Here is a 24,230-nt window from a genome sequence, read left to right as displayed (position 1 = left end):
TCCGCTTACGTCAGACTTCTCCGCATTCTCCTCTGTCCACCTCTGCTGCTACGCAAAGTGCGGGCTATGTTATGAGCCAGCTGGTAACTGGATTATTTAGTGACAAAGGGCCGACTGCGTCGCTTGGTCTGCTTTCAAATCGTTCCTAACCATTTATTCTCACTCTCACCAGCTGGTTGGTGCCTGTTGTGTTTCATATCACTGCTGGACAGTTTCTGACATGCTAATATAAAATAAATAAAGACGTCTGTCTGTATGTGGTGTCTTTCTCTCTAGTATAGACCTTGTTGATGCAGTATAACAGCCAACCTACCTTATGTGTAGTTGCTGGTCTGTGTGTTTCCATAGTGACCTGAGCTGTGTTTGCCTGTACATCTCTTATACTTATTTAAGGGAAAGTTATATCTATATCTATATTAAAATGCACCGTTAATGCTGGTGACGCAGTCGGAAGTAGCTCATCAGATAGGTCGGTCCCCATTCGAAGTCGAACACCCGCCTTCAGCTGCTTAGCTAAACATGCTCAGTGAGAGAGATGAGGAGGAAACCCAGACTACCAAAGCCACTGCTAGCACCTTAAGGCTAGAAACGACATATCAGCCGCCGTGTCAGGTACGGTACACTGTGTTTTAAAGTCTCCGTGACGTGTTTACTGTCAACGCACTGTTTCGGACAAGCTGCGTGTTTGCGCTTTAGTTTCAGCGGGGGTTAACAGAGGCTAGTAGTTAGCTCTAGTGCTAACACGGCAGGCTCCGGTCTGACTGTGCTCAAAGAGCTGTGTTTTAAAGCATGTATTTGTACAAACTCAGCTGTGCTTAAACCCGGGAATTACTTATTAAAGTTTTTTCAGCGAGGCTTCATTGATTTAGAGAGTGGTTCTCAAATTGGGGGTCGCGGCCACTTTGGAGGCCTGAACTGGAATATGACAGTGTACTATAAACTCTTTAGAAAGCAGTAACCAACTTAGAAACAGTTCCTATGTAGTACTCAGTAGTTGAGAAGACATGTTTTAATTTAATTGTGCAAGAATAATCCACACATTTATGTGCTTTCTAAATCAGATTTACAATTTGTTTTTTTAGTTTATCTTCTTTAGAAATAAATGACTTACTTGTGCACCAATGTGGATGTTTTTCAGCCTATCCGATCATTAAAGGGTGTTTTTCACTTCTCATGCATCTCAACGTGATAAGCTTACCACACATGTGGTGCTGGTGGTTAGTATAGAGTTCCTTCACAGTGTCAGAGGAAGACTACACACACATTTACCATCTGCATTGCAAGGAACACAAAGACTCATCTTCATGTTTCTTAACCATAACTTGCAAAGATTACACAACATGTTTGGAAGAAATATAAAACAGCTGCAGTGCAGACTGTCAGAAACAGCCCTGAAAGATGTTAAGGAGACATTTTTCATCTTTGTAGCAAAGGACAGGAACATATCTATTCTTTATAATTCTATGACAAAGGATAGGAACAGATCTATTTAGTATAGGCCGTGCCACTCTATGCATACGCAGCGCCCCTCATTGGCCAGTTTAGGTCACGTGATAGGTGCACCATGTGACCTAAAGTTCCGTCAGTTGTATTTTAGCTGATATTTATTTTTAGCTACCCCGCTAACCCTTTTATTTTATCCCTATCCAAGGAAATACTGTAAAATGTTTAATTTTGTTGTATATGTATTTTTCAAGGTGGAATTTTCCATGTTAAATATGTTAAAATGTAAAAAATACCCAAAGTCCCAGGGGCTCCGGGTACGTTTAACATATTTTTAGTTCGATCCGATATCAGCCAGAAAACTAATTGAGTTTTATTGGACTGCATTTAAAATCTCTGATATATATTATAGTTATTCAATTGTAGAATACTGTAGATATTTTGAAGTTTAAAATGTATGTAACCAATTAGGGCTGGGCGGTATGACCAAAAATGTATATCACGGTATTTTTTTAAATTCTAATGGTTTCACGGTATATGGCAGTATTTTTTTTTCATGCACAATCAGGTGTTCACATCATTTTCTATTGGTTGAGAGAGGAATTACTGCAGTAGATTGACTTAGGATGGTCTATTTTACTGTCATGATGAGTTAATATTGTAGAATAATTCCACACTAGTAGTAATACTGTACATGTTTGCAACAGCAGCCCAATGGCTAGCTTAGCTTTAGCATTAGTTTGATTTCTAGCTTTAAATGCTGCATACTCAGTGGTGTGGTGGTTTCTTATGGTGAATAAGGTAGCATTTTGTTTGCAGTTCCACCAGAATTTATTTTCGTGTCATAGGAATTCAAATTGCGATTCTTTCCTCTCTTTTTTGTGTATTACCGCCGACATGCTAAGCTAACCGTGCCTCCGTGTCCGTGAGTGTTGTTCTCCTGTAGCAGAGGCATGAGCACGCAGGCACATGTTCACATGCAGCTTCAGAGCTTTCAACTGTGTCTTTTTGTTCCATTTACACGTATGATATACACCACAACTAACACCAGAGCGCTACTGTTTACCTTCCTATTTAGAAGTGCAACGTTGAAAAGGGTCCAAGCTAGGGCTGGGCGATATGGCCTTTTATAAATACCGCGATATTTTTAGGCCATGTCACGATACACGATATATATCTCGATATTTTGCATTACCCTTGAATTAACACTTTGATGCACAAAATCACACCAGTATGATGATTCTATATGTCTACATTAAAACATTCTTGATCATACTGCATTAATATATGCCAATTTTAAACTTTCATGCAAAAAAGGGGATATCACAACTAAGTCAAAGTTGACATAACTGTATTTATTAAACAGTGAGTGGCTCAAACATAAAATTGTCAACAGAAAGTGCACGTTCTGTGCAAAATTGTCACAGAGACATTTCAAAACAAGACATTAGTGCAGGATGCAACTCACATGGCATTTCAAAACACAAAATTAAAGTGCACTTTTTGTACATAATGCCACTACAATATTTTAAAAAAAAAAGTCCGCGAGTTTAACGGTATGGTCATTTTCAACACCGCACAGACTACAAGCTGCGATATATCGAGTATATTCGATATATCGCCCAGCCCTAGTCCAAGCTGAAACGCAGAACAGCGTAGCTTTCCAAAAGTTGTGTAATCAAATACACCGGTATGGCACCATATTAAAAATTAATATCATAACGAAAATATATACCTGTATTCGGTATGAACCGGTGTACCGCCCAGCCCTATAACCTGTTGGTTAATAATAAATGGGTCAGTTTTTCTCATCCCTACTGTTCTTGACTATTGTTCTCTTTTTGAGTAACATCACTTCATCAAGCTTTTTCTAACATTCCACACTACAAAATAAGTAATAAAAGTATGTATAATTCGTGCTGATATCATATTGGTATCGGCCAATACTCAAGGCTGCAATATTGTTATCGTATCGGAAGTGAAGAAGTTGTATCGGGACATCCCTAATATTCACTAATTGTCTGACAAAAAAAAAAAACAAACAGGAACAGATCTAGACTTTGTACGTTTATAACAAAAGACAGGAACAGATCTATTCTATATACATGTTACAAAAGACACAAGATTTGTTTTTTAAACCCTGTAATTTCATGCAAATTGTGAGTCTTTAAATAGATCAGCCACAAACTGCAGCATTTGTTTTTTGCTGTAATAGAAAATACTGTGAGAGGGTGGATGAACTGTATTGAAAAGAACAGTTTCTCAGCTGGTGGGTTGAGAGTGAAAAGCAGGACCGTGGGTATGTTGTTATGGGTGGTGGGCGTTTGCAGTGACAGTAGAGATTCCTGTGTGTTTATTTTGCATAAGATCTGTTGATGTTGTGCCATCTTTTCTGGCAGTAAATTGGGATCTAAGTTGTTTTGAGGAAGTTTTTCTAAACTGGAGATAATAGACACCATATAACCTTGAATTGAATGAATATTTCTTATATTTGAGTTAAAAAAAAAGTTTTCAGCACCTATGAATCGATTTTGGAAAATTTCAATGAAATCGATTAAATAAGTTATTTTACTCAGCTTTAATTATCACTAACTGCACCATATATTTGTATAATTGTCACAGCTTGAGGAAGTTTAATTTCACACTGCTGTCGATTGAAAACAATGCTATGTTAAGGTTTTGTTTATTCAGACAATAATAAACAAAACCTTAACATATATTTTTTTAAAAAGACAATGAACTTACTGGAATGAAAACCGTGCATTCAAACCTGAGGCTCCATGCCTATAAAATCATCTAATTCAGCCTTGAATGCAGGGAAAGCACTCATTATTTAATAAAATGTAATGCTATTTTATATAGTCCCTTAATTTTGGACATTTTTCTTTAACAAATGCTTGGCTTCTTTTGGTCTGGCCCACTGTAGATCACACTGGTCCATTTTTGGCCACCTAAAGTAAAAGTTTGTTTTAAATCCTCCCTCAGAGTGAATCCAGATACTGTCTCTGTCTGAGGATCAGGGAACCTGGACAAAGCAGCCCAGTAGTTAACTGTAAACTTAATATTCTGGTTCAGGAGGTATGTTGGTATTCCTCTGAGGAAGGTTTCCAAATAATAAAACAACTTAAAAAAGCTAAATTCCTGCAAATTACAGTTCAGTTTGAAGCAAATCTGCTGCAAATTCAAGGGTTTTTGGCTGCAAGAATGAGAAAAATCCATGAGTAAAAGCTGCACTCTGTTTTTAGGTGCTCTCACACGCCGCCCTCCCTACACCCAGCAGGGGGTTTTCCAGGACCAGTACATGAGCCTCTGTGGGACACGGACTGATCCAGTCCCGTTAGGAAGCATCCATGCATCCAGAGTAGAAGAGTGACCAAGCATCACCACAGAGAGGCCGGCCAACCCAGGAAGTCCCAGGACAGTCTGTATAGGATGGTGGCATATGGATGAGGAGTCTATGGTGACGGATCAGGGAAGAAACTCTCATCATCCTCATCATCATTATAATCATCATCATCATCATCATCGTCATCATCTCTGGCCCCTACAGGGGGTTAAACTTTCTCATCCCAACGTCTTCTATTCTTTGTTGATCCTCCACCCTCTTCCATGTATTCATTCCATGCTATGATTTAAGGAAGACTTCTGTTCAATACTCCAAGAGCCGGAATCATCTCAGATCCCTCTGCTCCGTGTAGAACTCTCCGTTTGTGTCCCGCGAGCCACCAGGCAGTCGTCTCAGAGCTTGTTTGTGTTGTATGGAATCGGCCTAACCGTGGAGAAGCCGGGCTACCACAAACTAATGGACTTTGACAAGCGAGGAGTTGGAGGAGGTGGAGTCGGAGGAGGAGGTGGAGGTGGTGGAGGAGGAGGAGGTGCTGGAGGAGGAGCAGGAGGAAAGGCAGAGATGGAGGACGGGAAGAAGATGTCTCAGAAGATGGGGAACCGGTCGGCTCACAGCAGCCGAGGCGGCGGCGCCAACTCCGGAGTTCTGATGGTTGGACCAAATTTCCGAGTGGGAAAGAAGATCGGCTGTGGGAACTTTGGAGAGCTGCGACTGGGAAAGAACCTCTACACCAACGAATACGTGGCCATCAAACTGGTAAAACTGTCTGATTTCTCTGTATGTCACTGGGGGCGAACTCTTCCCATCTTTCCTCTGTCTCCGATTCCTTCCATCAGCGCTTCTCTATCAGCTCTTAATTATAAATCTGGTCATTTAAACCTGGGTTTAAAAAAAAGGTTTTAGATCAAATAATATTACTGCAAGTATTTATACCAGAGGGAAGAATTACATTAGATTAACTGTCAATCCATAATGAAGTGCATCTTGGGAACAAATGTAATGGAACACACTGTTCAGAATAGGGGTGTGCCAAAACATCAATATATATCGCAATATTTCGTCTTGCGGTACGTTATTGATACACTCCCGGGTGACCAGGGTCCTCAAAGATCTCTGTCTTCTCTGAAGCATCAGATTCAGGTGTTTCTGAGCAGGAAGTTTTCTGAGACGTCAAACAAATGTTTGATTCGAGACGTGCAGACGTGGCAGCCCAGTGTTCGTTTTAGCTGCAGGACTCAGATTTGTCTCCTTCTCGTCCTTCAGGAACCGGTCAAGTCCCGAGCGCCGCAGCTCCACCTGGAGTATCGCTTCTACAAACAGCTGGGAAGCTCAGGTAAGGCCTCATGAGTACAGTTTAACTTTCCATGACGCAGCTCCAACACCATCTGCTGATAGGGGGGATCTGATCTGAAAGTTTTGTAGCATTAAATGTAGCAGCTGCAGATGATCAGTCCTGATGCACTTAACGGGTACTCGTAGTGAAATAAGATAATGTATATAACAAAACTAGGGGTGCACCGATTGCAATTTTCTGGCCGATCACCAAATTTTTTTTAAAAGCCTGACCTGTCGATCCCGATTATTTTTATTTATTTATTTTTTAAAGAGCATACACCTTGAATATTCCAGTCTTATTTTATTGTAAAATATTGTACAATATTCACGAAACAATACAAACTTGTTGTTCTAACTGCTTATGAGGTAGTTACAGTGGATATAAAACATTTACATACCCCTGTTCAAATGCCAGGTTTTTGTGATGTAAAAAAAATGACACCAAGATAAACAATTTCACAACTTTTTCCACCTTTAATGTGACCTATAACCTGTACAATGCAATTGAAAAACAAACAGAAACCTTTCAGGGAGGTGAAGTAAAAATAAAAACAGAGAATGAGGTTGAAAAACTGTGCACACCCTCTTATTCAGTAACTGGGGACGGGGCTGTGTTCGGATTTAACCAATCACATTCAAAAGTGGAGTCAGCACACACCTGTCACCACCAAAGTGCCTCTGATTAACCCCAAATCAAGTTCAGCTGTTCTAGTAGGCTTTTCCTTACATTTTTGTAGCCACATCTTCCAGCACAACCCATGGTTCACAGAGAGCTTCAAAGCATCAGAGGGATCTCATTGTTCAAAGATATCAGTCAGGTGAAGGGTACAAAATAATTTCCAAGGAATTAAATATAACATGGAAAACGGTGAAGACAGTCATCATCAAGTTGAGAAAATTAGCACACCAATGACTTTACCAAGAACAGGATGTCCGTCCAAAATTGATGACAAGATGAGAAGAAAAGTGGTCAGAGAGGCTGATAGCGACATTGAAGGAGCTGCAGGAATTTCTGGCAAGTACTGGCTATGTAGTACATGTGACATTAATCTCCCATCTTCATATGTCTGTGGTATGGTGGCAAGACGGAAGCCTTATCTTACGAAGAAAAACATCCAAGCCCGGCTTCATTTTGCAAAAACACATTTGAAGTCTCCCAAAGGCGTGTGGGAAAATGTGTTATGGTCCGATGAAACCAAGGTTGAACTTTTTGGCCATAATTCCAAAAGGTATATTTGGCGCATAAACAACACTGCTTATTACCAACAGAATACCATACCTACAGTGAAGCATGGTGGTGGCAGCATCATGCTTTGGGGCTGTTTATCTTCAGCTGGAACCTTAATAATAATTCCCTCCACCCTTAGTCAGGGCGGAGTGAATTGTGAGCAGTTCCAAATACCAGGCAGTGTTGGCACAAAACCTTCAGGCTTCTGTTAGAAAGCTGAAGAGGAACTTTATCTTTCAACATGACAATGACCCTAAGCGCACAGCCAAATCAACAAAAGAATGGCTTCACCAGAATAAAATTGAGGTTTTGGACTGGATCAGCCAGAGACCCGACCTGAATCCCATTGAACATCTGTGGGGTGATCTGAAGAGGGCTGTGCACAGGAGATGCCCTCGCAATCTGTCAGAGTTGAAGCGGTTTTGTAAAGAAGAGTGGGAAAATATTGCCTCATCATGTGCCACACTGATAGACTCTGACCCAAAAAGCCTGAGTGCTGTAATAAAAGCTGCAACAAAGTATTAGTTTAAGGGTGTGCATGTTTATGCAACCAGTTTATCTTAAGTGTTTTTATTTTTCCCCTTTAAAGGTTTCAGTTTGTTTTTTAATTACATTGTACAGGTTATAGGTCACATTAAAGGTGGAAAAAGCTGTGAAATTATTTATCTTGGTGTCATTTTTTTTTACATCACAAAAACCTGGCAGTTGAACAGGGGTGTGTAAATGTTTCATATCCACTGTATCTCAAATATAAATTAAAAAGTATAGAACACTGCTGTCCAAAATACTAAATTGTATAACTTTCTTTAGTCTTTCATTTTTCACATTTTAAAAACAAACTAAATGTGTTTAACAGGTTCCACTGCAGACCTGTTTTCAGCTCTTTACCAAAAATAAAGTGCACAGCATTATTTTTGTTTAACAAATGAAGAAAATTACAGGGTTTGTAAATAATTTACAGGACAAAATGTCCAAATGCAGCAGCTTTGTGGATATTTAAATGTAAAAATTATGCAATAGTTTACAAGATAAAAGCTCCTAAAAGTCAAACATTCTACTGAAATAATAAAGTGCAGCATGTTTAACATTTTCTTAAGTCAACGTGTACAGTCTATGGTAATGACAGAATGAACATGGCACAGGTTAGTTGTTCTCACACTTATTACAGTCACTTATACATTAGTGGAAGCTTTTTATTTTTGTACAAATTACATGAACTTCATTGTTTTCTTCATAGTTGCTTTGCTCTTTTCACTGCTCATTAGCTCTAACAGCACTCCATTGGCTGTCTGCTCCTTTAGCATTAGCATTAGCTTGATTTCTAGCTTCAAATGCTCCACACTTAGCGGTGTGGCAAAGTCTTATGGTGAATGAGGTAGCGTGTTTTTTGCGGCTCCACCAAGGATTATATCCGCATTACAGTAATTATAAATTGCGATCATTTGCTCTTTTTTTTTTGTGTTCTACTGCGGACATGCTAAGCTAACGTGCCTCTGACCCTCCGTGACTGTTGTTTATATCCTGTGTAGCAGAGGCATGAGCAGCACGCACATCCACACATGACCTGGTGGGCGGGTCTGTCAGTCAATTCACAGCTGAAGGAGACAGTGGCTGACTTTATGATGTACTTTAAGACGTTTGCAGAGGTAGAATAAAATCAGCCGATCCCCCAAAATAAGGGAAATCCTTAAACAAAACATGTTTACTAATAAACAAAGTATGTGCACCTTTTTCTATAAAAAAATTAATTCATTATTATGACCGTAAAATTACTTTTTAAGAATGATTTTAAACCTTGAGTCGCCATTTTGGACAGGACGCACGTTTGTTGATTCCTGTTAGCTGTTGCTAGGCAACTAGCTGTTGCTAGGCAACAGTGTTCTGTTGGTCTACAGTTTCTGAACAATGGCGGAATGTAAAGCCAATGGTTGCAACAAGAGAAACACAGAAACATTTCTTTAGCATCTCCAAGCCAAATAACGCTAAGACAAAGTTAGCCAGATGTTGGCTCCATAGTATCAGGATACACACTTCAACCATGTCTGAAACTAGACTTGGTCCTGACAGAATTCCTTTACAGAAAGTCTCAATGCAGCCTATAAATGTACTTGTGGCCATACCTGCCTGTCATTGCCCAATCTCATTAGATCTCTGAAGCTAAGCAGGTCTGGGCCTGGTTAGTAGTTGGATGGGTGACCCCTTAGAATTCCAGGTGCCACTTTGGGGGACCGTTGCTCCAGTGGTATCTGTCATTGTGTCCTTGGGCAAGGCACTTCACCCACATTGCCTAGTATGAATGTAGTGTGAGAGTGTTGGTGGTGGTCGGAGATGGTGCCTCCGTCAGTCTGCCCTAGGGCAGCTGTGGCTACAATAGTAGCTTACCACCACTAAGTGTGGAGTGAAAGAATAACACCTTAATTCTGTAAAGCGCCTTGAGTGTCTGATAAAGCACTATATAAAATCCAATGCATTATTATTATATTATTACTTGTTCAGGGCACTACTATGGCCGGCTGCCATGAAAATAACTGCATCCCTACCAGATTGTTTTTTTTATTTCCTTGTGGCTAAGTGATGAGCTGTCAGTGTTCATTAGGACTCCGTTGGGTGCTGATCCTCGGCACATCATCCCGTCAATGAACAGATAAACTTTCACACGGCTTTCAGCACAGTTGCTCGCCATATTTGTGCACTTCCAACACCTAACTACACAGCCGTGTCTCGTTTCTGCTGGTAACCACAGCTCGGTCCGTTAGGCTTATTCTGAATGCTGAGGTAGCTGCTGAGAAAGGTGATATTTAATCCTCTTGCTGAGGTAGAGGTTACACACAGCAGCATCACACTGAGAGCCAACAGAAATACTATACGGAAATCAAATGTGCGTCATATCCTGTCCAAAATGGCAACTCTCCATAGTTTATGCTCGAAGGTATAAAATAGTTTTAAAAAGTCTTATTAAGAAAAAGGTGCACATATTTTGTTTATTAGTAACACATTAAACACATGTTTTGTGATATTTTCACTACGAGTACCATTCAAAAACACAAAGCTAAAGGAAGACAGATTTATGTCGGAACCACTTTCTAGACTTTAAACACATTGAGACCTATCTAAACACATTTTTGAAGCAGGACATATAAGATATAAATAAACATTGTTATTATTAAAATACATATGCCTACAGCATATATACAGTCGCGTATCGAAATAAAGTTTGATCTCCCCACTTCTAATTTCCTGCTGGTTTAAGTCTGCTCTCAAACCCGGCTGACCCAAGTCAGCTGTGATGGAGGTGCTCTCTGATAGCTCTGTTGGTTCTTCATCTACTCTGTTCCCTTATACTGTATTTCCCATCACCACAGAAGGAACAGAGGTGTTCTTGTTTTAGCTTTGAAGTACCTCAGTACTTCCTTCTTAACTCACTGGAAATCAGAGCCATGTTCCAGTTTGTCCATTCCTCAGATCTTCTCTTGAGTAAGCAATCCTTCTGACATTGGTTCGATCTATCTCTGAACCGCTGAGTCATAAAAACAATAAACAAACTGGCACACGGCAGCAGCAGAAGACAAACAAACTGGTCAGCAAAGTAAAGCCTCTTAGAAAATACACTGTAGTTGTGGGTTAGTTATGACTGTACACCCCTTAAATATATGTATTATGATGATGTCAGTGAGCGAGAGGTGAGCAGTGATCTGTGTCTGTTTTTTAGTTCTGCTTGTTGATATTTTCTGTATGTTTATGTTTTTGCAATGTGAAAGTGATAGAAATCATGAAGTTCACGCCACTGTATGACTTGTACGTAAAGTTGGATGTATGATGCTATTCAAAGCTATTGTTCTTATCATTTAGCGATGATAGGAGAGATTTTTACTCCAACACACTTTCCTCTGTAGGTTTGTTTCTTTGTGTCTCTTTACATTTAGGCCTGTACTACGAAGCTGGAAAAGTAGACCCGGGATATTTCTGTGTTGGCGTGCTTCAACTAACCAAACCTTCTCTGTCAGAGAGACCCTTTCCTACAAAGCGGGATGTAAATACATTCACTTAAGATTTCAGCCATGCTACGTGCACGGTCCTGTGAGAGGGGTGGAGACTGCAGAGTTGCTACCAGTCACAATCACGGAGGGTGTAGAGCAACTTATGTCACAATTAAGCAATAATTCTTTAAAAATATGAAGAATTTAAATCAATAATTCAGACCAAAAACACTGTTGCTGCAGAAAAAGCAAGAAGAAAGGAACACAGACAGGAAGCGGCCGACACTGTTAATGCATAAAAGTGTGAGATTATACAATATTAATCCATGGGATGTTAAACGGACATCGCTCTGATCAGTTTCACTTTATTAAGGAACAGATGTGTTTCTATTGAGGTTGTCGTCCTCAATTTATCACACACACACTGTGTTGAGAGCACATTGTTTCACTGTAGTATGTTCCTGCTGGTACTGTCAGTGTCACTAGAGTGTATGTATAAATGAATTAAAGAATAAATTAATTGATCTGTCCGTACATATGGGGAGTCCCAGACACATGCTTCATCAGCTGATTGTAGATCAGTCCATCAGATGTAAATCTATACCTTTCCAAAAGGATCTGATTAGTAAATGAAAGGATTTTTTTTTTATCCATTAATATTCTTTCTATTATAAACACAGCTGTCAGATCTGAACCAATCAGGATCTTCTAAGAATAGGCAGGTGATTTTCTAACAGAACTGATTGGTCAGGAGGCGGGACTTTTGTACTCACTCAGCTCTTATCCTCTTCATAACCTGGTCCCGACCAGATTAGGTGTTCACCCTAAATTAAAACAGTGATTAAGCCCGGTAAAAAGTTAGCCAGCGTTGTAGTACAGGACACACCGAATAAGACCCAGAAGTTAGCATGATTAGAGGAAATCCAGCTTCGTAGTACGGGCCCCTAAAGAAAAGCTGTTTGTCATCATTAGTTTTTTTTTTTTTTGTTAATAAATGTATCTAGATTATTGTAGAAATGTGCATCCTGGTTGCTACATGTAACTTCCTCATCCACTAACCATTAGTTACTGATACTTGACCTTTCTTTTCTTTCAGAGGGCGTACCTCAGGTCTTTTACTTCGGCCCATGTGGCAAATACAACGCCATGGTCCTGGAGCTACTGGGACCCAGTTTGGAAGACTTGTTCGACCTCTGTGAGCGCACCTTCTCCTTAAAGACTGTGCTCATGATCGCCATCCAACTAGTAAGACCGCTGCTCCTCTACAGCAGTAGTGCAACAAAAGGTTTTAGTTTTGTTGCTCGTATTTTTCTGAGTGCACGTTTGTCTCCCACAGATCAGTCGAATGGAGTTCGTTCACTCCAGGAATCTGATCTACAGGGACGTGAAGCCTGAGAACTTTCTGATGGGCCGGCCAGGATCCAAAAGGCAGCACACCATTCACATCATAGACTTTGGCCTGGCTAAGGAGTACATCGACTCCGAGACCAAGAAGCACATCCCATACCGGGAACACAAGAGTCTGACCGGGACTGCCAGATACATGAGCATCAACACACACCTGGGGAAAGGTGAGTGTGGGAACACCTTCTGACGACCTTTGTTCTGTGTGGTTCTAGACGTGTAAAGAACAAGAAGGTTGCCGTTCATTTAGTGACAGTGCAACCTGCTGTTAGATCACATGACATCACCTGAGCTTTAACAACAGCAGGCGGTGTTTCATGCGAGGGAGGAAAACATCCCACTCGAAGCTCTGAGAGGAAGATTACATATGTGGTGTTTATCACCAATAATCAATCACAAGATGACATGATTACTAATCAAGCCGTGACACCAAAAAATTGATTTCCACCTTTAAAAAAAAGGGGAATTTCTTAATATTTAGACTGTTGTGGTTTTTGTTCAGTTTTACATCTGTTTCTCTGTTTGTTCTCCTCTCATAAAAAGGGCAATTTACTTGTTGGTGTATCACTTTAACTGGTGACCATTATAGCTGGTGGTACATCATGGCAGAAACGAGGCTTTAATGCTGTCACTTATTGTCCATACTAAGGGTGTGCGATCTGACAATATAAGATCGTTAAGGATTACAACATGACTACGATCTCCCAAATCACGAGGATTGTAGAACTGTCTGTAGTTCACATTTTAACCCTTGCGGTGCCGTGTCTGCGTCATATGTCTGTGGTCCATACACAGAACATCCAATGTTTTTTTTTCTTTGCCAAATCACACCATTTGCTAGTCAGCATTACAGACATGACAGATTATTAAGTGCTTAAACGGGGCAGAAGTACGCTCCGCTCCCCCTCCCCCCAGTGCACGGACACAGAGTTAGCTGTGCTGCTTCCTCTGTGTTAGCAGCTGTCTGTCAGAGGCTCAGTGCAGATGTCTGTGTGTAAAACTTTATCAGTTCTGAGTGTTGAAGCACTGAAATATGTTTGAGGAAACACTGCATGTGTTTCTCTTCTATAACTAACGCTCTGTCTCTGCGCTGTAGCAGAGATCTGCTGATGCTGCAGCTAACGGGGCTGTTTCCACACTCTTAAAGAGACAGTGTCCTGAATGTGATTTACTTTAAAAACTACTTTCAACAACTCAGAGCTGCCCTGAAAAAAGCAACACTACAGAATTTAATCACATTTCAGCCTTAATGAAGGAAAAAGTCAAAAGTGACTCAAAATGTTGTTGTTGTGCTGCTAGTGATTAATAAAAGGGTCTTTAAGGTATTTTTCTCCACTGACTTTCACCCAGTATTGTTTTTCTTGTAAAACTATTGAAAAAAATAAATAAATGGAGTTTATATCGCCTATTGCCATTTTGAGGAAAAATATAGAGATATGAATATTGGTCCATATCACCCAGGCCTAATGTAACCAAAGCAGTAACGTTTTATCTTATAAAGGATATGATTGTCTAAACTGTGTGAAATGAGGCGTTCAAACACTGATTAAAGTAGGATTTTATTAATATGAGTGTGTTGCCTCAATAACAAATATAAATCACTAGACTGATATGCTGCCTTGTTATGTAGCAAGTGTTGCTAATGCTAATGCTACACCACTTTAGTTAAACAAAGTAAAAAGACTGTGATGACTAAAATAACTTGTCAGCCTTTTTGTTTGATATTAATTGTACTTGGAACTAGTTTGATGAATTGCTTTCATACAATTTAAAAAAAAAAAAAAAAAAAAAAAAAAGAAGATAATTACCTTGTCCTAAATTATCTTTTATTCCTTTTTTCCGTTTAGGGCGATGATTTTAAGTAGGTGATTTGGTTTGTTTGATTGGTGAATAACTTTGAAATAGTCTAAATGAGTTGAATGCAAAAAATTGTGACAAGATCGTGATTTCACAAAGAAAAAATTGTGATGTGATATTTTTCCCATATCGCCCACCCCTAGTCCACACCAATCTGAACCACTTTTAACAGCTATGCACTCATTTTCAATTTTAATGTCTGAAACCAGTCACAAGATAACATGATTGCTAGTCACATCGCAACACCAACTGATCAATGCATCAAAGTTGAGCGTTGTCCCCCAAAAGAAACAGAAATGAGTCAAATTAAGGTGATTATTCTTAGCCATAAAACACCAAACGACAAGAATGTATTTTTAGTTACTAGAACTACATCAATATGCAGTTTACCTGATGGTGTTTTAAGTTAACTGGTCATCATTGTAACTGGTACTGCTTTAACACAGTACAATAAAAACACACTTCAGATGCTTCAGCTGTGCAATTATTTATAGTTTTTAATACGTACTGTCATTGAAGTCGAACAGTTTTTACAGAATTTGTCAAAAGATAACATGATTACCTGAAGAAATGTAACACCATCTGGTGTAAGATCTCCTAAAGATACAGGAGAAGGACGAGAGGAGACATTTGAACCGTAAAGAGAGAGACGGCTCACATCAGAAAAAAAGACAACAGAAGGCAACAAACAAAACACACCCGAAAGTGCACTGAAGATAAATAACCAATACAGTAACAGAAGCTATATATAAATAGAGAAATAATATAAAAAGTAGGCTTTACACGATCAGGATTTTTTGGGTCGATTGCCGATCAGCGAGTTTAGAAAAACTGATTTCCAATCATATGAATTCAGGTTGTTTTTTTATTAGCTACCGACCAAATTCTTTTGGTACTACCTGATACAGATTCACGGAAAATCAAACACCAACATGTTTCTGGACCTAAACGCAGTCTTGTGACTGAAGGAATGGAAGAGTTGAAGAATTTCCATTCTGGACCTGAACATAACATTCATTGTCTGTGTGTGTGGGTGCGTGGCCCTTTAACTGCAAATGAACACACTGGCTGCTCGACCAGTGTGCGGAGTGAGGGAGCGTGTGAGACCGGAGCAGATTATAAAATGTGTGCTATTTTTGAGTGATTGGCAAAATAAACGTTGCAGTTGTTGAATTAAACCAGAGTCCCATGTCCTACTCAATGACTGCTGTGAAGCAAGGGAGTTAACCCCGAAGCTGAGGATAGCTTCAACTATAGAGAGTTGGAGATGAAGCTGTGGAGGCAGACCACTCTGGAACTACCTAAAGCCTCCACTAGCATTAGCATTAGCATGTAAACCCATGTAAATTTGCGATGGTACAACAGGGGACGGGACCCAGATAAGCCAACTGCTTCTCTCGTCTCCTTTTTCGGCATGTACAAAAAAAAAAAAAAGTGAATGTAACCATGTCGGAAATAAACTGAATAAATAAATAAAATAAAAAAATTAGGAACAAACACATATTTTCTGATTGTGGCATCGCAAAACCTGCTGTTGGTTATATTCACAGGTGCACAGCGGAGGTGGGGTCCACACAGACATACATGTGCACACACGCTTCTGTGTCCACCAACACCCTGAAACGGACAGAAGTTTCTGGTGTGAAAGTAAACGGGACAATAAACAAAACAAGCGCGTGCACACATACACACTAACAGCAGACGCTGTTCTAGCTTTCAGAGCCAGTAGACTGGGGAAGAAGTCCGGCTCCAACCAATTGACATTTTTGCCGTTCGCTCGTAGGTTTTCACCTTTGTGCGCAAGTGAAATAAAGCCGTGTCATGTAAAACAAACAGCTCTTCTGTTTAAATGAGATGATAAAACAATGCAATGGGAGCATCTACAGAATGTTTCATCACGACAATGACGTCATTGATCGGATCGGCGAATTAACACATTAAATGCAAAATATCAGCCAATCAAGTCAGTGTAAAGCCTAATAAAAAGAATAAGGGATACAGATATATAAATATTTATCATGCCGTTTACTCAGCATGCACACACATGCGTACATGATGCTGAATGACCAATCAGCAATTAAACTGCCGCGGTGTAATTCATGCTTCTGTTGTTTTGTATGATCAGAGCAAAGCCGGCGAGATGACCTGGAAGCCCTCGGTCACATGTTTATGTACTTCCTGCGAGGGAGTCTGCCCTGGCAGGGCCTGAAGGTAAGCACACGCCGTCACAGCCTATTTTTCCGTTCCTGATGGTGTAGTGACATGTTCCCTGTTCGTCCTCGTCAGGCGGACACGCTGAAGGAGCGATACCAGAAAATAGGAGACACAAAGAGAGACACGCCCATCGAGGTTCTCTGTGAGAGCTTCCCAGGTTGGTACATCGTCCCTACAACCACACAGAGCTGCTGCTGCTGCTGTGTTCTTATGTCAGTGTGTGTGCAACAGAAGAGATGGCAACGTACCTGCGTTATGTGCGTCGGCTGGACTTCTTTGAGAAGCCCGACTACGACTACATGAGGAAACTCTTCACCGACCTCTTCGACAGGAACGGCTTCGTCTTCGATTACCAGTACGACTGGACTGGGAAGCCTCTGGTGAGCTCACACTGACCACACACACTTAAACGTCACTTATAGGACTTCCAGGAAGATGGTGGAGTGAGCGGACGTGTAGGTGATTCTCTCCCAAGTCGTAGGGCTGGGCGATTTTCTTTGAGTTTTGATTTGATTTTTGTTTTTTTTGTTTTTTTTCCAATACACTTAAAATGACTGCAGGCATCAGATATAATGTCAAAAGTGCTACTTTATTGCTGTGATTGTCCTCAAGCATTAAAGTACATAGAACAATCCCAAAATAAAAAGTAAATGAGGTTCTGTCATTCAAAAGCTTTAACCCAGGTTTTAGCAAAAGTGCAACAGCAACTTCACAGTAGCTTAATTTTTCTGATTAAGAAATCAGATAACTACATATTTTATAACATTACAATTAGAAAAAGAATAAACTCTTCTCTTATCATCTCAGCATAGTGCAAATAAAAAGTTAAACATGCCTGTGGCACACATGTAGCCTACTCAAAGGGTAAACACATGTAAACAAAGAGGGGGCTGGATCACATCGTGCTAAGGTAACCTACAAGGACAGAACGTGAAAAAGTCCGAACAAACTGTGGTGGGGGGGGGGAAAAAAATATATATATATATATATATATTAACTCGAATTTGAAAAATAAAAATTGTTTTTATCTACAAATTCGATTAATCTATTAAATCGATTTTTTTTGCCCAGCCCTACCAAGTTGATGATAATTCATGCCCAAGGAATGAGAAAGTCGACAGCTAAAACAAGGAATGAATAGGGGTAACAGAAGAAGCAGATGGAAAGTGATGGGGCTAATGACACACTCAATGATTTTGTGGGACCACACCTGCCGGAAGGACACGGCTTACCGGAGGATACGCGGCCAAATTCATGGAAAAGCTTCTCATCACCAAATTGAGCTGCCTGAAGGAACCGACCTCCAGATTCAGCGAGCTCACAGAGCCCTTGGACAAAAAACGGGTGCGAGTGCTCTCCCCAGATCCATGATCATTAACTTTCTATGTTTAAAAAAAAAAAGAAAAAACTCCCTCCCCTCTGTTAAAACAGCTGCAGTCGCAATTAGCAAACATCTGAAAGAGAACTGCGTGTTTACTCTGCGTATTGTAGTAGCTATTTGCCTTTACTATTTAAAGATGCCTTCAGTGCACAGAAAAACACAAGTAAACAGCACCCATGTGTGTTGGGGTACAGAAGGGGGAGTGTTCATGGGCGTGTCAGGCAGGCAAGGAGTTTCTTAAAGAGACAGAGGCGAATTCGAAGTGTCATGAGCAGTGTTGCTCCAGAGGGAAATGTCTTAAGTTATTTTTGATATTTGCTGCATTTTCCAAACAATTTTGGGTAGCATAGTTATTTGAGTATGTTATAGAATGGTACTATGTGCCTGAAAAAAAACATGATACCCCCTTTCAAAGATATGGATATAAGATATAAGTATATTGTACTCTAGTGCATACAAAGGTGTGCGTAGAAGGGGAGTTGTAATAATATCAAACACAACTGAATATGAACAGGAAGTTAACGATAAAGAAGGGAGGTTTATAATGGTCAAAGGAAGATTAGAGAATTAACCCACGACATTGGTAAATATTTATGCCCCTCCAGAATGCAACAAATATTTTTTTTCAAATCTTTATTCAATACCATAGCTGGCGAATAGAATTTTGTACCAATTACAATTAGAAAATTAATTAATCTGAACTCAATTACGATTACAACAGCAACAGATTTTTTTCAATTACATTTGTAATTTATCAATTATCCAATTCCAATTAAGTTTGACCCCAACCCTGGTTTGAACTACATTCATGAACTGTAGAGACAACTTACGATAAGGGGGGAAATTGAGTCATTCATGCAAAAAAAATACAGTAGGAGAGTCAGAAAAAAAAAAAAAAAAAATATATATATATATATATATATATATATAGATATAGATATAATAAAAGAACAAAGTCTTACACTTTACGTGAGATTGTTCCTGATATCCATCTTCATTGATCATCCTCATGTGTCAATCCTTTGCATCAGTGGGTCGTCCTGCTGTTTGTTTATTTTAAACTGACCCGGTGTGACAGCTGCTGTTTGTTTTTTTCCTGTGTTTTCAGCCCACTCCCATTGGACCAGTGAGCAGTGAGAGCCAAGTTCAGACCAGCAACAAAGAGAAAACGCCACAGACCAAAAACCAGGTACGTGTGTCTCGTACAGTCATCCTGAAACACAGACGCTTATTTATGGAGAATTCTCCCATCTACCAGCAGGTGTCACAGATTCACAACTGGTGTTCTGGTTTAAGTGGGTACCATTGTAACTGGAGATAGAGCTCCATTCTTATAACTGGTTCATGGTGGTACTGTAGTTGAGTTTCTATTGAAGATACTGTGTTGGTTTGACTTCAGTAAAAATGTTAGTGTTAATATTATGCTGATGTTTACACACAAGAACAAACTGTTTATTGTATTAGTTTTTTTCCTTCAACTCACTAAACTTTACACTTCCTTATTACTCACACTAGAGCCACACCGATTCATTGTCAATCGGCCTGATTTTGGCATGTCACAGATTAATAATCTGTTAATAAATAACCGATGTGGCAGTGCAAATATTTTCCTACACATCAGAGCAGCAGCTCTCTTGATACTCCCCTCCCCCTCCCACACACACAGACTTTTGCTGGGACATCCGTCACTACACTTTTATTACCAAGGGTACCTGAACGCCCCTGACTTCAGACGAGCAGCCAATCGTAAAACAGCTCATGGAGCGCACGTGTTTGTAGAAAGATCTCTGATTGGCGAAATCTGCTTCTACTTTCTTTCTGGCCGCCTTCTACTCTTACACATGTTAATAAATGATTCCTTACCAATTTAGCACTGAAAGAATATCTGTAATATTACGTGAATATCTATAAAAGTCACATTTTTCTATTAGCTCTGTCTGCTAGCATAGCTTCTCTTCTTCACTGCAAGGATATCTGCATGCCAACCGACCTCTGGGTTACCAGCACCCTCTGCTGGTCCAAACAAATATCTCAAGTAAAAAAAGTACAATGACTGTTTTTTTTTTTTTTTTTGTTTTGTTTTTTTTAAAGTCCAATTGTTAAGGCACAAAGTACATTTTCAGTTGCACTTTTAAAAAGAAAAGGAACATCCCTACTCAAAGATGATTATGGATTTTTGACCAAATGACGCCAAGAAAAGTTACATACTGCAGCTTTAAAGTCACGAAGAAATGACTCCATGCTTCAAATAACTTCATAGGTTTAAAAACGGTAAACTTTGTGTTGAATATGTCTTTTTTAAAAGTAAAATCCCTACCTGGAGGCTTCTTGCTTACTTTCAGTTTAGGGGAGGATGATTATTCAGCATCGCTGATCAACATACTGGTATTCTTTAACTATTCATACCTTGTTCACACGTTGTTGTTATTGGTTTTGGGCAAGTAGCTGCACAATGAGGTAAAATGCATGAATACTGAAGCAGCATGAAGGAATTAAAAGTGCAAAGCTCTGACTAAAAACCAACGAACGCTGCAGTCAGATTCTAGTGAAGCCAAAGGTGTAAAGATCCCATCACTTATGCTACTATTGGTCCCACTTCCACCATATAAAACCATTGTAGCATCTCACTGCACTACTACAGTTACCAGAGCTCATTAAGTAATAAGTTAATATCTTTTTTACAATAATTTTATTGTAATAATAAAAATCCTGAATCAGTCGGGCTCTAATTCACACGCATTAACACAGATAGCGGTATAATTGATTTGAATATTTAACAACATAAAATGTCCATTGAACATAAACATTAGTTAATGAATGCATCATGTTTTGAAAAGGTTGTTATACAGCAGTGAGCCGCACTAGGTGGTGCTTATTTTATTTTGTATTTTCCAAACAAAGTCAGAAGCCATTTTATGAGTTTGTCTATTTTTTTCTGCAGAATTGTAGAAAAAGAGGCTATGCTTTTATTTTGAAGGGATTGTTACACGCAGCAGGAAGTTTTTTCCCTACTTCCAGTAATAGGTGACGATTAATCTGTTTTAGTAATTTTTACCTGATGAATAAAAACTTCTGCTTTGAAATGCACTTTTTCATGCATAATTTCAGTGTTGGAGTTATAGGTATAATTAAAATAAGCAGATTTCTTTCATTATGCTGTGATATGAGTTCAAACCTTCTTCAGAATAAGTTTGCAGCCATTGTGATATTATGATGTACTTATATATGTATTGAATCAAAATAAACCACAATTTAATCAGACAGAATGTAAGAATATATTTTCATGTGTTTGGTTGGTTAAGGTTGTCTCCTTTTCTCTGTTGTAGGTGATAAATTCAACCAATGGGGAGCTGAACACAGACGACCCGACTGCAGGCCACTCAAACGCACCAATCACAGCCAACGCTGAGGTGGAGGTGTCCGACGACATCAAGTAAGAGACGCATTCCTTTCATTAAAGCACAAAGACCAATTCATTCAAGTCCAATATTATACTGAGTTATAGTATATCTATGTTTAAAAAAAAAAGTGTCTGAGAACGAGGGTTGGGTACCGAAACGCGGTACCAATATGGCACCGGTTCCGACCTTAACAGTGGTAATCAGACCTAATAAGAAAGAACATTTCGGTGTCCCGCCACACTGACGTGCACACCGTTGCTCTTACCTGATAGCGAGAGGATAAAAGACCACATGGAGTTTACCTGAAAGCCAAACAATGCACCGTGTTTGATAACCTACGTGACCCGGAGTACGTCAGCAACAGCAGCAGCCAGTGTCGACCTCCCCAGACAAATTGAAGTGAGTCCTGCTCCCAGTGCTGCCATTGTGGTGGACATTATCACAGATGATGACAGCAGCCTTTACTCTTAGCAAACACTGTTGCCATTCAACGTGTGACAACAACATATGAGCTATGTCTATACGCAGTGTCTGCTGACTTTCTGTTTAATGTTAAGCTCATAACAAGTCGTGTTGAGGACAAAATGTTGAACTTAGGCTTTAACACCAGATTTAAAAGACACAGTTTTGCATTTACACAAGAATGCAACAGATTGGCTAGCTCAGGGGTTTACTGCAACCTGCGGCTCAGGAGCCACACATGGCTCTTTGACTCTTTTGCAATGGCTCCCTATAGCTTTAAAAAAAAAAAATTTAAATAAGAGTTTTTTTTAAAGGCTATTAATGACTATTGACAAATAAAATCATAACAATATTCATCTCCAGTATTATTTAGTTTAATACAGGATTGTTTTATTTGATATTATTTAGATATGTTTTTCTTTTTATTTCCATGTGTTACTTGTATATATAATTTAATATAGTGTTCACTTTGGCCCTGAAAATAAAAGTGTATTGTTTAATTTTTTTTAAGCACCGGAATCGTTTAAAAAAAAAAAATACCGAGTAGGCATCTGTATCGGATAAAACCCAACCGATACCCAACCCTACTGAGAACTGAGTGAGGCTGATGTAAACGATATGGAGGAGGTGTAAATGAGAACGATGTTTAACACCAAGTGTTTTCCAGGTGCTGCTGTTTCTTTAAGAGGAGGAAGAGGAAAGTTCCGCAGAGACACAAATGAAAAGCGACCCATTTCCTTCCTTTTTTCTCCGTCTGATCCCTCCAACGTTCACTCTCTGCTCCTTGCTTCCCTCGGTGCTGGGAACCAGTAACAGGATGGTGACCCAGCGCCGAGAGAGGAATACACATGTTCACTGGATGTAGGGAGACTCAAAGGCTGCAGAGCTCCACAGACTGAACCCTGAACTCTCCCGAGGTCACTAAGTTCACAGGACTGAGCTCCGCCGTGACCTTTTAAGGACGTGAGCTTTCCTTTTATTTGTAACTGAACAGAGGACACACAGAGTCTATTTTCAGTTTTGCAGGCTAAGTTGTAAAAAAAAAAAAAAAGGTTGTTTTTTTTTTTTTTTCAGTCGCTTCAAACGTCCAAGGACGAGAAGTTGCCATTGAAAGAGAGAGACCAAATAAAGCTTTAAAAGAAAAAAAAAAAACACATATAATTTTTATTTGTTTTCATGAAGCATTTAAACACGTACGTGCGTCTCACATTCTGCACTAAAGGAAGAAAGCATTCAGTGATTCATTTTGCTTTGAAAATTAAACCTCTTTGAAGTTGACACTTAAAATAATGCCAAAGTTTTTCGTACTTTTAAGAGAGCTCCATTTTTCACTGTTGAATTAAAGATAGAAACCTCCAGAACATGGAGACGATTAAAATGTGCCGCTAAAACGATGAATCAGGAAAATGACTCATAAACACATTCTTTGAATTATTTTATTTTCACACTGATGACAGGACGTAGATGTGTATCTTCTCTTTATTGTAGCAATCATTAAATTTTTCACATCTTTAAGATTTGCAAATAATTTATATTTATTTATTTAGAGCAATTTAATACAAACAGAAAAATAATGTATTAACAGTATTAAAAAATATTAATATGTGGCTTATTTTTTTCTATAGGTTATTTATTGGTTATAGTTTGTTTGTACATTTGTTAAAGATTGACATCTTTCTGATCATTTTTTTCTTGGCCGTTTATACTGCTAATATTGTTTCTGTAAAGATAGTTTTATTTTAAATTCCTTTTTTTAAAATTCTTAAATCAATCGGGTTTGTTATCGAATATCAGGCAAGGAACCTCTGTCTGTGTTTTCCTCAAATATCTCTGAATCAGGCTCAGATTGAGCTGAGACTTTCAACTCCTCAGTGAGCAACGTTTGTAACTAAGGTGAGTAAATAAAAATAATAAAATAAAATAGACTTTCACTTATATATATGTAGCTTATATTACAGTGCTAAATATTGTTCTGCGCAGTTCATTTAGTCGACTAGCTACAAGTTTCTGTTTATACTGCCAGATTTCATCCATTTGAGATGTTAGCTTTGTTTGTTGCAAATTTTTATGCACTGACGACATGAATAATAGACATAACTGTATAAGGCCTTCTGTTGCCTTCTTATTTCAAATTCACTAAACCCTTCTGAGCTGTGACTGTGGAGGAAGGACTGTTTAGCCT

At 39.2% G+C, this 24,230-nt stretch overlaps 1 protein-coding gene and 1 pseudogene across 3 annotated transcripts; both read left to right on the top strand.

Moving 5' to 3' along the window:
* The first annotated feature begins 456 nt into the window (after positions 1-456).
* On the top strand, positions 457-23,190 carry LOC114478985 (casein kinase I-like). 3 transcript variants are annotated; one of them, XM_028472371.1, is made up of 11 exons: positions 457-612; positions 4,689-5,545; positions 6,053-6,122; positions 12,426-12,574; positions 12,666-12,900; positions 16,716-16,801; positions 16,877-16,961; positions 17,039-17,184; positions 19,294-19,374; positions 21,512-21,618; positions 22,716-23,186. In XM_028472371.1, exons 2-11 carry the CDS (start codon positions 5,246-5,248, stop codon positions 22,768-22,770), a joined length of 1,314 nt encoding a protein of 437 aa, XP_028328172.1. In that variant the 5' UTR covers positions 457-612; positions 4,689-5,245; the 3' UTR covers positions 22,771-23,186. The 3 variants fall into 3 exon arrangements, with proteins under 3 accessions (XP_028328172.1, XP_028328171.1, XP_028328173.1); XM_028472370.1 differs by having other exon boundaries at positions 17,036-17,184; positions 22,716-23,185; XM_028472372.1 differs by lacking the exon at positions 457-612 and having other exon boundaries at positions 5,081-5,545; positions 17,036-17,184; positions 22,716-23,190.
* Positions 9,459-9,576, top strand: LOC114479898 (uncharacterized; annotated as a pseudogene).
* Positions 23,191-24,230: the final 1,040 nt, after the last annotated feature.

The sequence above is a fragment of the Gouania willdenowi genome, chromosome 17 (genome assembly GCF_900634775.1).
Source record: "Gouania willdenowi chromosome 17, fGouWil2.1, whole genome shotgun sequence".
In the NCBI taxonomy this organism is placed as follows: domain Eukaryota; kingdom Metazoa; phylum Chordata; class Actinopteri; order Blenniiformes; family Gobiesocidae; genus Gouania; species Gouania willdenowi.
The sequence above is the reverse complement of the archived record's forward strand: the minus strand, read 5'-3'. Positions and strand labels throughout refer to the sequence as shown.

Bases quoted from the DNA above. Each gene is read 5' to 3' on its own strand.
- LOC114478985 (XM_028472372.1), top strand. From the start codon at position 5,246: ATGGACTTTGACAAGCGAGGAGTTGGAGGAGGTGGAGTCGGAGGAGGA. The intron at 6,123-12,425 runs GTAAGGCCTCAT...CTTTTCTTTCAG, and splicing joins CAAACAGCTGGGAAGCTCAG to AGGGCGTACCTCAGGTCTTT. The intron at 16,802-16,876 runs GTAAGCACACGC...CGTCCTCGTCAG, and splicing joins TGCCCTGGCAGGGCCTGAAG to GCGGACACGCTGAAGGAGCG.